Source organism: Poecilia mexicana, unplaced genomic scaffold (assembly GCF_051168715.1).
Source record: "Poecilia mexicana isolate PSO_F unplaced genomic scaffold, ASM5116871v1 scaffold_19, whole genome shotgun sequence".
In the NCBI taxonomy this organism is placed as follows: domain Eukaryota; kingdom Metazoa; phylum Chordata; class Actinopteri; order Cyprinodontiformes; family Poeciliidae; genus Poecilia; species Poecilia mexicana.
The window spans coordinates 13,341,021-13,357,148 of record NW_028263388.1 but is presented as its reverse complement, the minus strand read 5'-3'; the positions used below and the strand labels follow the sequence as shown (position 1 = coordinate 13,357,148).

General features: G+C 38.5%; 1 protein-coding gene across 1 annotated transcript in view; it reads left to right on the top strand.

Moving 5' to 3' along the window:
* The window catches only part of sema4gb (sema domain, immunoglobulin domain (Ig), transmembrane domain (TM) and short cytoplasmic domain, (semaphorin) 4Gb), a 35,852-nt gene that overhangs the window by 5,127 nt on the left and 14,597 nt on the right, over positions 1-16,128 (top strand). Inside the window, exons 2-7 of the mRNA XM_088016436.1 lie at positions 678-953; positions 13,389-13,537; positions 14,005-14,067; positions 14,308-14,406; positions 15,161-15,254; positions 15,465-15,578. Of these exons, the coding sequence (XP_087872562.1) occupies positions 809-953; positions 13,389-13,537; positions 14,005-14,067; positions 14,308-14,406; positions 15,161-15,254; positions 15,465-15,578 (664 nt within the window). The 5' untranslated portion in view covers positions 678-808. The remainder of the gene's footprint in view (positions 1-677; positions 954-13,388; positions 13,538-14,004; positions 14,068-14,307; positions 14,407-15,160; positions 15,255-15,464; positions 15,579-16,128) is intronic.

Genomic DNA, 16,128 nt, shown 5'->3' with positions numbered 1-16,128 from the left:
GCTACTTTATATAAATTAATAATATTTAAAACTTGTAAATCTCTAGACACTGTGACACTTCCTTTTTATCACCCACTTCTTTATTGTCCTTTTTTTTTAAGTATGTATGACACAACATGTTTTCATGGTCAGGTACAAGGACTGGACTGAAAGTGAATGAAACACTTGGAAAAACCTTGAAAAGATCACAGGAAAATCTCTGCTGCTTAGGAACAACATGCAAAGAAATGAAAGGTGGTTTAAAGTGTCGATTCTGTACTGTGTCATGTATTCATACTCATTGCCAGCGTTGATTAAAGTGTACTTTTTTTTAACTGAGAAAGTTGACAAAAAACAAGACAAGGCAACATTTAAAAATAAGTGTCAGCTCTTTAAGATTCGTTTTTATAGGTTTTATATGTACAATTTTAACTTTAACTGTATGCACTCTTAAATGCACTGCAATATTTAAAATTCCACATTTTAATTAAATAATGACTCTTGAAAAATAAGCATGTTTAGTGGCTATAAGCGAATACATCTCAGCATTTCTCCTCAGGTGGCAAACTCTTTGCTCAGCAATAAATGATAATTTATTTCCTAAATGTTGTATAGTTCCACCTCAATAAAACTAATTAACGGTGCTACGTGAATTCACAGTTTAAGTATACATATTCATCTTTTCTATCCCTGCACAGACGGACTGACTGGAGGATATCGAAAGTGCGTGTCTGAGGCAGGAATAAGAAGATACACACTTTGCAGACACTTGCATTTTTTGGATCCAACAAACTGAGTGCTGCATTGGACCCAGGTCGGTGTGTTAAACATGGGGGACCAGAAATCAATTCAGCCCTTCCTGCTCCTGCTGCTGATGCTGATGCTCCTCAACAGGCTGTCTCAGCTGTGGGCATTTCCCTTCAGCCCATCCCTGGACCTGGACGTCACTCCCAGGACGACTATTTTCCATAAAGGTGGGAGTCAGATGTTGTTTTGTGTCTTAGTTTCTAGAGAGGCTTACAGGGTTGAATTCAGTTTATAGAGTGTCCATCAAAAATACTCACATTTTGTCACATACAACCCCCAAAATGTAATGTTTTTTTCTTTGTATTTTATGTGATAGACAAACAGACAAAGCAGTGTATAAGTCTGAAGCTTCTTGTTTTTTTGTTTTTTTTACAAACAAGCATGATGCTTGATGCACTAGCCCTCCTTCATTTGGAAACTCTAAGCAATCAGTTGCCCTCAGAAGTCACCTAATAAGTGAAAAGAAAGCTGTGAAAAATGCTCAGTGAGGTTGGGTTATAAAACAATATCCGAGCATCTCGGCAGAGCTCTGTTCAATCCATCATCTGAAAATAGAAAGAGTATAGCACCACTGCAAATCTTCCAAGACTTGGCTCTCTGACTGAACTGACAGGCTGGGCAAGGAGTGAATTAATCAGAGTATAGCCACCAAGATTTCCAGATTGTGGCAGAAATCCGCAGCTCAGGTAAGACAAGTCTGCCCTCCACAAATCTGGCCTTTAAGAGAGGAGAGAACACAATTATGTGGAAAAAAAAAGTGCTATGGTCTGATGAGAAAAATTCAAACCTTTTGGCAGCATCATGCAGAAACATGGAAGCTGGTCAAAGTTTACGGGAATACAGATGGACCTAAACAAAGTGAAAATCCTGGAAGGAAAACCTGTTGGAGGCAGCAAAAGACTTGAGACTAGGACAGAGGTTTTAACATCCAGGAGCACTCAGCGAGGTGTCCAGTTAAAGTCCTGACTTGAATCCAGCTGAAAAACTGCGGGAAGACTTGAAAATCAGTGCAAACATATGCTCTCTATCTCTATCAAATTTGACTAGCTTGAGCCATATTGCAAAAAAAAAAAATGAACGGCAGCAATCTCCGCCCCAGATGAGCAAAGCTGATAGATACATATCCAAAAGACATAATTGGTGCTTCTATAATGAATTGTCTCATGGGATTCTGAATACAGATCCATACAAAACAATGTATAATCTTCTTTCCATTTGACAATTATGCCCTGCTTTGTGCTGGCCTGTCACTTTCAATCTCAATCAATTACTCTGGAGTATATGAGACCAACTTGTGTGCAAAAGCTTGGAAAAACTGAAAAACAAATTATGTTGTAATTAGTTTAGAGTTCCTGTAAAACAACAATATTATGTATGGCATTTGGATCTAAATTACTGTCCTAGGAATGGTTCCCATAAAGAGACTCAAATTATTCAGCAAAGTACATTTTTCCTCACAGATTTAAAAGCCTTCACTTGCAGTTTGGACATTCTTTCTTTCCGGCTTAACTTTGTCCCGAGAAATACAACACCTGGCTAGTGACTAGTTTTTTAGGAACACTGCTTGCTGATATAAATACACCACAGACATACTGTGGTATCACAACACAAATGCACAGAGCAACTAAATAACAACCTGACTGTCCTTATTTGTTGCTGCTGCTCCTGCTGCTGCCTCCTCCCCTCCGTGTTAAAGTGGCACAGTTTTTAAAGTTGGCCCTGAAGACGGTTCCTTCATGCTCGGAGTTATTAATCGCCTCTCTCAAGCCCTGTCCTAGATCACACGGCTCAGCAAACACTTCTAATGAAACAATAGACAGGAGGCCTCCATAAAAGAGGGCCTGAGCTCCACGGACCTGATTAGAGTCTGTGCAGAAAATGCTGCTGAATAAGGGGATCTTGGTTGATGAGTTGGTATTTATGAAGACCATCAGTACCTCTAAATCCAAACCCCTCTTACTGCCCACGCCCTCGTCCTCTGCTTTCGTGTTTCCTGCTTCCTATCGCTGTGCAAGAGGCCAATATTGCTGCTGCTGAAAGGTGGGAGCTTCAGCGCACTTAAACTGAAATACCACTCCACCTTTCCTCATTCTCATCTTCACGTCTCTGAAGTGTTATTAGAAGTGCGGCTGAGTTTATTATTTTATTTTTTTTGTCACACTTTGGTGTTTCATACCATCAAACAAGTTTTGAAAATCGCACAAAGATGAAGTGAGTAAAGACAAAATGTTGTTTTCAAATTGTGATTTTATTTATCAAGGGGAAAGATTTGTCGCACACCTAATAACTGGTTCTACCATTATTTTTTGTCACAACTGCCAAGTCTTATAGAAGAATTTTGGCCCTCTTTATTCCCACAATTTTTATTTTCGAGGTTGCATGACCTATCCCAGAGCTTTTCCATATGAAATGCTGTGGTAATTTTATACCAGATGTAATAGGAACCTTCTAAAACGTTCTTTTGCCTCATCAGTCTACAGAATCATGAACACTCACATTAACCGAGGCGAGTGGTGCCTGCAGTGCATTTGATGTTCTTTTGTGACCTCCTGCATGAAATTTTGCTGAGCTTTTAGAGCAATTTTGGTAGGCTACACACTCCTAGGAAAGATCATTGTTCCACGTTTTCTCTTTTTGTGTAAAATGGCTCTTATAGGAAGCTTCATTCGAAGCATTTGTAGCATGATGTTTGTTTTTTAAGATTATTATTTTGTTTTAACCCTACTTATCTGGCAGTAATCAGATCTCGATGTGGCTTGAAATTCATAATTTAACAAGGTGTGAATACTTTTGTAAGACAGTGCATAATCACATGCTGATGATTTTGCGCCAGGACAAAAATACAGTGGAGATGCTATTCCGTTTCCACAACAAATGTTTTCAGCTGCTGAAGCTTTTAGCAGTTAATTAACATGCATCTGATCATTCTGACTGATAATTTAAATACAATGCGAATAGCAACCGAAAACACGTGAAGTCACAAGGCTTGTCAGAACGCATAGGAAGTGGCTCAACATTTACAGTTATTGTTGCGAAATTGTTTTGCACAACTCTGCGTTGCAATGAAGCCCTATGGAATCATTGAATTTTGAAACAAATTAAAAATACATGTGGACTTGGAGAACTTAATCAGATTAGACTCTTTGAGTCTCTCTGAGAACATTTGTTCCTTCATCAAAGACAAAAAAATATTGCTTCATTATTTCCCCTCCAAACTATCATGTCTTCACTTTCACATTTCTGCTCCTGCTTTGGATTATGGATCATACTCGCTCTATTTTCTGCGGGCTCTTTTCTGTTCTGCAGCTCAAGCCTGTCAGTCATTACAAATCTTATTTTTCTCTTGGCACTTGTAAAAAAAAAAAAAAAATTGCCCTTGACCCACTTTTTCATCGTGTAGGGAAGGCGCGCAGTACTGCAGGCTGGGCATATGTGTCAGCATGTGTGTCATCATTGTCGGCGTATGCCATCTGAGGGTCTGTGTTGTTTCTCTGATGCTCCCGGGATAAAAAAAAAACATTTAGTAAAATCCGAACTGTGTGCGTCTACTGTCACTCCTCCTCCTGAGAAATATGACATTATGGGTGATGAGAGACAACTTTTCTATATGTGACATGTGGGTGTCAATATGGATGGGAGGATCTGTGGAAGGACATTTGCTGTGATTCTGAGGGGGCACTCGTTAATTTACGGTGGGCTTTACTGGTGGCCTGCATCAGTGGGAGGACAAGAACATGCTGTATCAGTGGAAGCTCAGATATATATATATATATATATATATATATATATATATATATATATATATATATATATATATATATATATATATATATATATATATATATATATATATATATATATATATATATATATATATATATATATATATAATATGTATTGCAACATCTCAGAAGACGGATTCTGAGAAATGAATTTGCATTAGCAAGTGAGAAAATAGATTATAGTAACATTTCTGTGCATTAAAAGTTAAATTAAATATGTTTTTAAATGGATAGTCCAAACTCAAATGAGCATAATCACTGATGACTCTGCAGTTTTAGGCAGACTTCATTGTGTTGGTTTCCTACAGGCGTTTCCTCTTTGTCTGGTTCTCTCTCATTGGGTCCAAAACCACTTTTGACCTAAAGGCAAATATTCAGTAATTTAAAAAGAAACTAAATAAAAATGGCTGCCCAAGCGATAAAAAGTCCCTCTGGATAATAAAGTGATTTATTTGCAATTCAACAACAAACGTTAACTGTCTACATCAACAAATAAGTCTTTGCTAGCTGAGGAAAATGTTAGTACACCCTAAGGGTTTTGTATGTTTTCATGTCGCTTGGCAGTATTTCAAAAGGATGAGAAATGGACTTTGACTTGGCCCAAAACTCTAGTACTCCTAGCTTACCTGTTTGCATAGGAACTGGAGGGGTGATGCATAAAATGTTGACGCTTTCCTTCTCTATTGATGTTCTGTTGCATGCTGAAGAGGTCCTACTTCCCATCTGGTTTACTCATATTATCATTGTGGTGGTAGATAGTGTGTTCGTAGCTCCAGTATGATTATTGTGGCAGCAGATCGCTGATGATGAACACTTTTAATATTCACAGAAGTGCAGTGTTAGCTGCACCCACTGCTGCCAAAATACTAATGATGTTTTACTCCCATCACCATTTTTGTCAAGGTTGCTCTACCTATTTTTTTTCCCCCCATTTAGCTTTTATGTCTGTGTTAAGCTTTTATGCTTTTGGTCTTTCACCTCCGCTGAGAGATCTATCGTGTTTTTGATTTCCTGCTTGCACTGATCTGTGATTTCAGCCAGAACTTATTGACGATTCAGTGATGGCGTGTAGGAAGACCTGAAACAACACCAAAACTATCTGCGCCTTGTACAAATGGGTTATGTTTGAATTTTTGGTATTTGAGATGAAAGACTTGTCTGTCTTTCATCTCATTCTGCAGTCTCCCAGGCTGAAGAAGCCTGGAAAAGACTTGGCTCTCACACAAGCTCTAAAAATAAAGATTTTGTGTTTCTTTCATTTTTAACTGGGTGGTAAACTCTGACATGACACAGAATAATATCTACCTGACAGCGGTTTTCATTTTTTGTTTGTTACAAACAATATTCCCTAGACTAGAATAATTTAACTTTATCAGAACAGCCAGTCTGGAGAGATAAAGAACAAATAGATCCATCTGTCCATATGTAAGTTTTAATGACGTTCTTTTTTTTTAACAAATAGAAAACTGAATAGCAGCATATACATGTATCCCTACCAGATTTGATTTGTTTTAGACCTAATGTCTGTTTTTCTTTGCCAAATATGGATACACTCCATCAAGCTCAAGTTAGGTAGGGAGCATCTGCCAACTGCAAATTTCAAGTATTTCCACAGATTTTCTATAGGATTTAGATCTGAACTTTAACTAGATTCTTGTCCTCCTCATTTTGAAGTATTTTACAGATTTTAACAGATTATCTTTGCATTTAGTTCCATCAACTCTGAAGAAACGCTTCAGATAGAAGGTATCACAGCAGGGATGAAGGGCTTGGGGTGATATATATATATAGTTTTCCGTGTAAGCCGAAAAGTTTGGTTTTAGTCCGACACTGTACACCAAACTTTAAGCTTCTCACCTTTCTTCTTGCCCCTCCTAAATAAAGCAATGAATTGTGAAGGACATAGCTTACACCTGAGTGGTCGATCTCTGCAGCTCCTCCAGTGTTACCATGGACATCTTGGCTGCTTTTCAGAATATTTATCTCCGGATTTATGCTTTTCAAGGTACATACACAGAGCTGAACAAAAAACAAACACAATATACTTGCAATCAAAGTTGAACTTACTCCATGTTATGTGTAAACCCAAAGGATACATTTCAATTTTAAACTTGGAGCAAATTCAAAAATAATCTTCTCTGTCATCCTAAAGGACTCGTGCTTTTCTTACAGAGTTGTGTATATTCGTTTACATAACACAACCCAAAGTTATGTCCACCAACTCTTGAGCTCGGTTAAGAAATAACAAGATCCTTATGTAACGTGGATAAATTTGACAACAACTGACAGTTCTGACAGTGTCCAATGAAATCAAATTAGTTATTCCCTTAAAGCATTTCATCCTCGAACGTCTGAGCATGTGTGCGGTTGCGTGTGCGTCGCGTGCTCGCCGCTGTGCGTCCTGTGAGCGGTGAGTCACACAGGAAGTCGCGCAGTCTCAGTGACTGCGGCACATGTGCAAACATACAGTGGATTTACTATCATCCAGGACCCCACATGGAGGATTTCAAATGTGTCTGAGCCTGAGTCTTCACATTCTGGCTTCACCACCTGTCACAGCTCAGAGTCTAAAACACCATTACGCACTCCTCAGATCTTCTGAGTCATTGACAGAAGAAGTGTCTTGTTCAAGAGAGGGTTGAAAGACGCAGGAAGCACGTACATGTGCGAGAGAAAAGGACCGTGACAGATGTCCATGCAGGGCAGCTGTTTTGACCCGTTGGCTCACGATCTTCAGATTCACAAACGCCAGTCACAAGCGCATACACACATACCATGAGAGGACAACAGTAACAGAAAGCAACCTGAAAACTAGATGGCTCCAGGCACACCTCAGTGGTCTGTTGACTTTTCGCATTGATTTTGTGGTAAAGCCCAAAGTACAATGTGTGTCTGTCGTATTTATTAAACCTTAGCTTCGGGGACCAGAGGACCAACATCTCCGAGGGCCTGTTATTTAATTAGAAATATCTATTGTTTTCCTATAGTGAGGAAGTTCAGGACACTGCATAGGGGCAGAGTCACGCCATCCATGTGCAGGTTCTTTCTGGATACTCCTGTGTTTTCCCACAGTAAAAACAAACAAGATTGTTATTTGTGTTGATAACTAATACCATGTTAAGTACATGGAACATGGTTTGCTTAGGGGTACAAAATGAAATGGTAACCCCGTACAACTGCAAGAAATGATTGTATGAATTTGCAAACATGACCTCGAGTCCTTCTCAAGTGCATGTCTGCTTTTTTTATGTGACACGAAAATTTGAATACTTGGTGTGAATTACTGTGGCACTTGTTAGTGTTTGTAATGCAAAAAAAACAAAAAAACGTCTAACCTTATGCGGGGCCAAGGCTGCTGCATAATAAATATAAATGAGCGAAAATGTGAACATGTCAAAAGCAGGATCTTAAATGTAACACTGTGGTGCAAATGACCCCAAAATAAACTGGTACGATTAAATTTCATTAAATTAGAATATCATCAAAAATGTAATTTATTTCAGAAATTCAAATGAACAAGTAAACATCATATAGCATATATATGATGACGTATAGTATACACGCAGACTGATTTTAATCATTTGCCTGAGTTAATCTTGATGAATGTAGCTTGCATTTAATCAATGTAAGCTACATAGGAACCCAAAATGAATTTTTCTAATTAATTTGAATATTAAATAAGAGCAATAAAAAAGGATTAATACAGAAAATGTTGCAGCCTACCCAATCAATCATGGGAAGATTGTTATTTCGAAGAAAAAGATACACTTTATTTCTAACAAAGTCACGTATATGATTGTTATTTTCACAATACGTTCTGTGGCTCCACGTTTTGAAAGTTTGTTTTCTCGTCACTGAGGTGAAACTTAAAAAGTCAAGTCGGGCAGAAAGGTCTCTTTTTAATGTTCACGTCTCGCAGAGAGGCAGTTTTAAAAGAAACTCTAATTACAGCCTATTAATTCGACAGAGACTGAGGCGCTGAAAAACGTACATTAGTTTTTCCTTTTTTCTTCTTTTTTTTTTTTCCACTGCGCATCTGGTTGTCCTGTCATTGAAGCTTAGGAAGCATAAGACAACATGTAGTTGTGCCAAGATCCAAGACCAAGGACGCCATGCCTCTGCTGCCTCGAGGCCAGCCACGCTCTGTGTCAGCGGAGCCCTTCTCCTCGGTGCCGAGCTTGTTATTTCATACTGCCACTATTTTCACAAGACAGAAACCAAGGCTTTTCGCTCACTCACGGATGACGCACAATCCACGTGCTCTTCCCATTGCCTTGGGTTGCAGAACTCTTTTGAACGAGTTGCACAACCCTATCTCCTGAATATGATCTTAGCTGGAAATTTTCACCGCCGTAACGAGAATGACACACATTCAGTTACCTAAAACTGTACATTGTGCGGCGAATGAATACTTTCTTATGGTGGAGAGGACACTTTGCTGCATTAGTCACCCTCGTCAACCCCATCATAAAAGAGCTACCACCCGCCCGTCAGATGAATTCCCTCCTGGCGTTTCCTGACCTTTGAGTTTCGGAGCTGTTCTTAGTTCTCTGAAGTCTAGGATGAAGGTCTCGGAAATTATATGGTAAAGTTGGCCATTCATGAGAGGTGAGGTGATCATTTATCCTGGATGTGAAAAAAAAGTGTACTATGTGACAACTTTTGCATTTTTTTAAATAATTGGGATATTTATGGATAGTTAATATGACCTGTAACAATAATATGAAATTTGGATCTTATTAGTTGTAAACAATAAAACAAAGAAAATACATTTCAACATTTTCTGTAAAATGTAATTAAAAACATTTCTGGGTAAAAATGAATAATGGCAGTCTCACATATATTCCCCCTAAAAAAAATTGCTAAAATCCAATAAAGGCAGATCCCGCAGTATATGAACAATGTTATGAAGCATTTGGAAACTTTGCCCTTTTTATACCTCAGCCATCTAATTTGTTGTGCTTTTGACCCTTAGAGTGGAGACCAAGTTGAGATCAAACGAAAGAATATTGAAGCAATTTGTGAGTCTGGAAAGGGATTTATGAAGAAAAGAATTGGGAATAATTTCAAGAAGTAGAAGTAGCGTCCAAGCAAGTTCATCCAATCAATACATTTGGGGAATAATAAGGAACATAGACGCAGTAGAACCAAAGACCCAGGATTACAACGGCACAGTAAATTTTGCCTGCTTTCAGAGGGTGCTTCAGGAATATGTGAGGCTATCTGTGAAAGGAAACACACCTGAAGCAGAACTAGCCACTGCAATATGACAATGTGAAATGAAAAGTCCTTGAATGAAACAAAAGCCTTGGGGGTGATTTTTAAACGAGCTATACGAGAAATTTGTAGACTCTCTTTCCTAACTCTATTATGCAGGCCGAGCCCAGTATGATAACCCACGTATTGACCAGTCAGACTGCTCTTGTGGTTGTCTGTCAATATCTGATCTAATCTGAAGAGGCTGTAGTTATTGGCCAACGAAGGGGCAATCTGACTCACTCTGAATTGCTACTGTCATCCCCCTCTGTCTCCATGTGACAGTAAGACGTGCTGGCAGTCATGTGGCCCAGGAAACTCCCTCCGTGTGACGTTGTGTTTCATCGTGAAAACTGTTTTCATCGTGTTCATTGAGTTTTGTTATCTCAGATCAAACCAGCTCGTTGTTCAACATTATCGTCACGGCTGTTTCCAATCAGAGCCGCTGAGGCGTCAGTAACAGTGAGGCTGAGATGGAGGAAGTCGATCACTGGTTTTAATGTTTGTTTGGTTGACTTCGTCCATTTTTTGGGGGGGCTTGGTTAGGCAATTGACAGGTAGGTTATGTAGGAACAGTGTTCACACCCTCTGTAAAAGTATTTTACATTTATCAAGGTACAACAATTGTTAGTGTGTTTTATGCGATAGATGTTATTTTATGCAAAATAGGGTATAATTATGAAGGAAAAATTAAGTAAAATCTAAAAAGTGAGGTGTGTATTTGTGTTCAGCCCTCTTTACTCTGCTACCCCTAAACTTAAAGCAACATTCTCCTGTCATACATCGACTAATTAGCAAATAGAGACAATTTAACCTCAGAATAATCTAAATTTTGTTGTTATAAATCTAAGTAAGTCAGTAAGTCAGTAACTCAAAAGTCAATGACTCTGACTTTTATGGAATACTGGTATGAAGAAATCCAAATACTGGAAAAAAGTCAGCTTGCAATTTGCCACAAGCAATATAGGAGACAGTAAATATGTGGTAGAACATGTTTTGGTCAGATGGGACCAAACTTGAACATTTTGGCTTAAATACAATAAACACCTGTAGTAGCAAACTAACTTTACACATCAAATAGACACACAAATGCCAAAAAAAAAAACGTTCTGGCAGCATCATATTGTATGGATAATTATTGTCAGGTGGGACAGAGAAGCTGGACTGAGTTGAAGGGAAGATGGATGAAGCTAAGACGTGAAAATTCTCGCGAAAACTTGTTAGAGGTTGCAAAAGAGGTTTGCCTTCCAGCAGGACAATGTCCCCAATGATAAAAAATATATAAGGCGGTAAAATATAAGGATATAAATCAAAGCACAGCCATGTCGATCACTCCATCTTTCACTGTGGTTCCACTGTTTTCTTCAGTTAGAGAAAGACCCTTCTGTATATTGCTTACTCCTTGGAGCAAAGTTATACAGTAGGTGATTAATTGTGACAGGAATAAATCGATTGGCTTATACAGTACAGACTGGATACATTACCATAATTTCCCAACAGAAAGAGAAGAGGGAGAGACGATAGAGAAGACCCGTGGAGATTAATATTCCCATCTGCACCCTGCTGACTTGGATCCCTCAGCGTAACACGGCTGATACCTTCATTCTCTTGTTTTCTAACGACTGCATGTCAGATTTACTCAGTCAGACATTAATCGCCAACTTTGAGTGCAAATCAAAGCTCTGTAAACCTATTTCTGCACAGGGGGAGATCTTCTGCACCCAGTTGAGAAAGAAAAAAAAATAAAACAATGTCCTCCTTTTCTCTGTCTCGCAGCAGTAGTCGCAACCTGCCCCCATTTCTCGGGTGCGGCACTGGGGCGCGTTCAAATATTTAGCTTTGTGCACCCGGCCGACTTGTTTTGCAATGGATGAAAAATTGGTTTGTCTGGGAAAAAGGAGCATCCAGCAGCGTAGCTTCAGTAAAGACAGTAAGGCTCCATGGCTGCACCGTAACCCTTATTTGTCCTACTTACTATTTGAATCATTCGCCTCACCCTCATTCACACACACACACACACACACACACACACGCACACACACACACACACACACACACACACGCACATCCTCAAGCACAGAAGTCATGATGGGCTTGGCAGCACTGCTGATGTGATTTGGCAGTATTGGGGCATGATTCCTGCTGAATGCCCTGAAATGTTGTTTTCCCTGAGCCACCCCATTCCCACTCTGTGTCCTCTCCCCGCAGTCAACACCCCACCACACCACCATCTCACCAAGCATGTTCATTTACAGTGTTTACGATAGAAATGCTTGCAAAGAAATATGGAGGCCAAACCGCCCACAATTTCATTTATAAATACCCAATTTTGCTTGAAAAAAAAAATATATATATATATTAGAAGCAAATGAATTTGAAGATACTTCAGGCTCATGAGGATCAGTGTGAATTTGTCCTGGCTGTGGAACAGCAGACCAGATTTTTACCCTTGTGGAGTTGCTGAGGAGGATATGGGAGTCCAGTTTGTGTCGTCCATGTTTATAGGGGTGGAGGGTATTGGATCAGACCTGATCCTCCTCCACATTAAAACTAGATAAAAATGTGTCCTGGTGCGCCTCTCTCTGGAAGTCTTCCAGACACGGATGCTGGAAGACGCTGGCGTGGATCCAGGACATGCCCAGAAGAGGCCGCACTGTAAATCTCTTCTGGGCTTGGTACGCCTCGGGATTCCTAGAACGAGCCGGCGGGTTTGCTGGGGAGAGGGATGAAGTCTGGGTTTGAGGTCCCTGTGACATGGGACGTTCCATGCCTATAACTTATTTTAGATCAGAAATGTAGCGCATCTGTTCCTCACAGAACAAACAGATTTAATAGCACAAAAATAACCGTTGTAATAAAATGATTGAAAACACAAAAGAACCATCATATCATGCTTAAGGTTTAATTTTTTTCCTCTGTTTTTTTTGTGTTGTTGTGATTGTCAATTTTTTTTAAAAACCACGTAAGACGAAAATATTTGAGGGGTATAGCTAAATATAATCATCATAAATCATAAATGAAGGTTTAGTGTTTTGAGCTATATTCACGCAGATGCATCAGTGAAAAACATCACAATAAAACGCCTCTAATTTGATTCAAAAGCTAAAAATCGTCTATGAATGACAGTTTCTTTGAAAGCTTCGGTCCTGTGAAAAGTTGCCGTAGTACTCATGGATCCTTATCAGATGGGTTTTGCCATTTGACAATTTGGAGTAATTTATTTTAACACAACCTGGAACCCTTAAACCCACACAATACTCATTTCTAATTCTAATTTCTAAAAAATATATATACTTTTGCTTGCTTATTTCATTTTCCTTCTAATCATGTAAACCACTTTGAATTACCTTGTTGCTGAAAATGTGCTCTAGAAATAACATTACCTCGCCTTAATTGAAACCCTATAACTGCTAATAGAAATGTATGCTGTAAATGTTTTATCAACGTGCCAAGGTTTAAGTTTTGGTAAGTGAAAAAAAAAAATGACATACTGACCTGTTCATATATCTTAAACTTCTGGAGCTGCAAGTAAATCTCGCCACAACCTGTGTGTTACACCTACAGGAATGCTGAGCAGCAATGGTTTCACGGGCTCATCCCAGAACTACAGCACCTTGCTGCTCGAGGAGGAGACTGGGCGTCTCTACGTGGGAGGCAGAGGAGCTTTATATGCGCTGAACACCTCCAACATCTCCACATCGGCAAACCTCACTGTAAGTGTGTACTGCAAAATAAAGCCCACTTATTTTCTTTGTTAGACAAAAATAAATAAATAAATAAATAAATAAATAAATAAATAAATAAATAAATAAATAAATAAATAAATGAATAAATAAATAGCGAAACTAATTTAATGAGAGAAGAAAAAATAAAACTAATAATAGCCTTAAGGAAGCAGTCAGAGTATATCCTGTAGTGTTTCTCCGGATTTTATGTTCATTGGCTTAAATGTGCCAAGACTTTATTTAAGGCTTTACTGGATTTAGAACTTAGTGAAGCAGTCAGAAAATAAAGTCCGTCGTGCTTCTCTTCCTGTGTATCTGACACATCCACGCCCTTGTTTTCCATTACTTGTTTCCGTGACGTTCCTGTCTTTGTCTACAGAGCCTAATAATCAATTTCCATGCCTTTTATTTACTGGTTTAACAGAGTCATCCTTATTACACCCCATTGTTTCCAGATTGATTGGAATGCCAGCCCCGAACAGAAGAAGCAGTGTTTAAATAAAGGCAGAAACAATCAGGTACACACACTCCTTTCATTTTCTTTCCAAAGAGGTCTGTTTGTTCATAAGTTTTTTTTTGTTTGTTTTTTTAGACACCAACTGCTTTGTAGTTTTCTTTCTCTAAAATCTGCATGCACTTAACGGCAGGCTGGCCTTTTGCTATGAACTTATGTCAGCGTTATTTTCTGCTAAAAGCCCCGATAAAGCGGACCGTGCATTGGAAAGCATGAATAACCAGTTTTTCTCTGTTCTCTGCAGACAGAATGTCACAACCACATCCGCTTTCTGCAGCGATTCAATGAAACCCACCTGTACGTCTGTGGAACAAATGCCTTCAGACCTCTCTGTGTTTACATAGTAAGACTTACTGCTCTTTGACCACAGTGTTCCAGTTTTAAACTACCATTCATTTCTTTGTAGTTTGCTTCCAATCGGTCTTATATACTGAGAGTCAACTGATCTTGATCAATATTGATGCATTCCCGAAAATGTTTATATCTGGGAAAAGTTTTTCAGTGTTTTCCTTCCACTTAATTTTCCATTAATATTCTTGCATGTAGCGTTCTGCTAAAAGTCAGCTTCATTAGAAGTGACCTTTAGTTACTTACCGCCCTTTTGGAGGCTTTTACTAATTGTTTGCAACAAAACTGTCAAGTCAGCAGTTTTTCCCAATGATTCTGTGATCCATAAGACAACATTTTGTGGAAAATATAGTTTTCCTCTGTATAGCATTTTGATATTCTGAGAAATTGAATTTTTGGCTTTTGTTAGCTATAAACTCATATCCAAATCGACTCCAATTTATGCTCAAAATAGATGTACACAAGTTTCTATTTCTGAAATGAATCACTGAAGTAATTGATATTCTGATTTATTGAGATGCACTAGTATCTGAAATATATTTCAGAAATCAGAAAAAAAAGGTTTAGCAAAGATTAAATCTTATCTGCCATATGTTGAACAAACAAAAGTGTTCCTCTGGACCCCAAACTGACCAAAAGTCAAAATGATTACTGGAATATATGACTCATTGGAAGAAAAAGAAAAGCTTAGACTTGAGTTTAAAGTAAAGAAAATTAAGTTTTTTTTTTTTGTCTCATCTCCTTTACAGGATGCAGAGAGATTTAACTTCTCGTCTGGTTTTGAGGAGGGAAGAGACAGATGTCCATATGACCCAGCAAAGGGATTCACTGGCCTCCTCATTGGTACGTCTCTGCAGCTTGCATCCAGATGTGGGATGTGATTCAAAGCAGCTAGGAGAAATCCTGACAAGTGGAGAGACTATTTTAATGTTTATCATTGCTAATATTGTTGATTTATTGTGGGCAACAAGTAAAACTGTCCACTATTTTCACTTGCATATCATTAATATTTCATATCCTCCTGCAAACCATTTTTTTTTATGGGTCACTCAGATGGTGAGATGTTCACAGCCTCCCAGTACGAGTTTCGGAGCTCCCCAGACATCCGCAGAAATTTCCCCTTCCCCACTCTCAGGACAGAGGAGGCTCCAACCCGCTGGCTTCTGGGTGAATATGCAATAATCCATAAATATGCTACATGTTATTTTTGTATGCTGAATATCTGTGGTAAGATAATAATTTCTATTAAGTCCTTTTCAAAAATGATCACACTCCTTGAACGTATGCATCATAATTAAGTGAATTGCCAATAGTATACCTTTTATTATTATTATTATTATTATTATTATTATTATTATTATTATTATAGATAAAATTGTAATAAGTATGTATATTTACACCCCATTACTCTGATACGCCTAAATAAAATATGGGGTAGTGACAGTAACATGCAGTGAGGCAAACCTGAAAAAAAAAAAAAAAAAAAAAAAGCTAGTGACTGCAAATAACTGAGTGCAAGTGGATGGGTCACAGCAGCACACTGACCTTAGACATACAGCTAGAGCTGCAATTAAAGTTTAGATCAAAGTATATTCATGTATTAGAACAGCCTAGTCAAAGTTCAAAACTAAATCCAACTGAAATTCTGTGGCAAGACTTGAAAATAAATGTTCACTGACACTTTCCATCTAACCTGACTGAGATTGAGCTGTTCTAT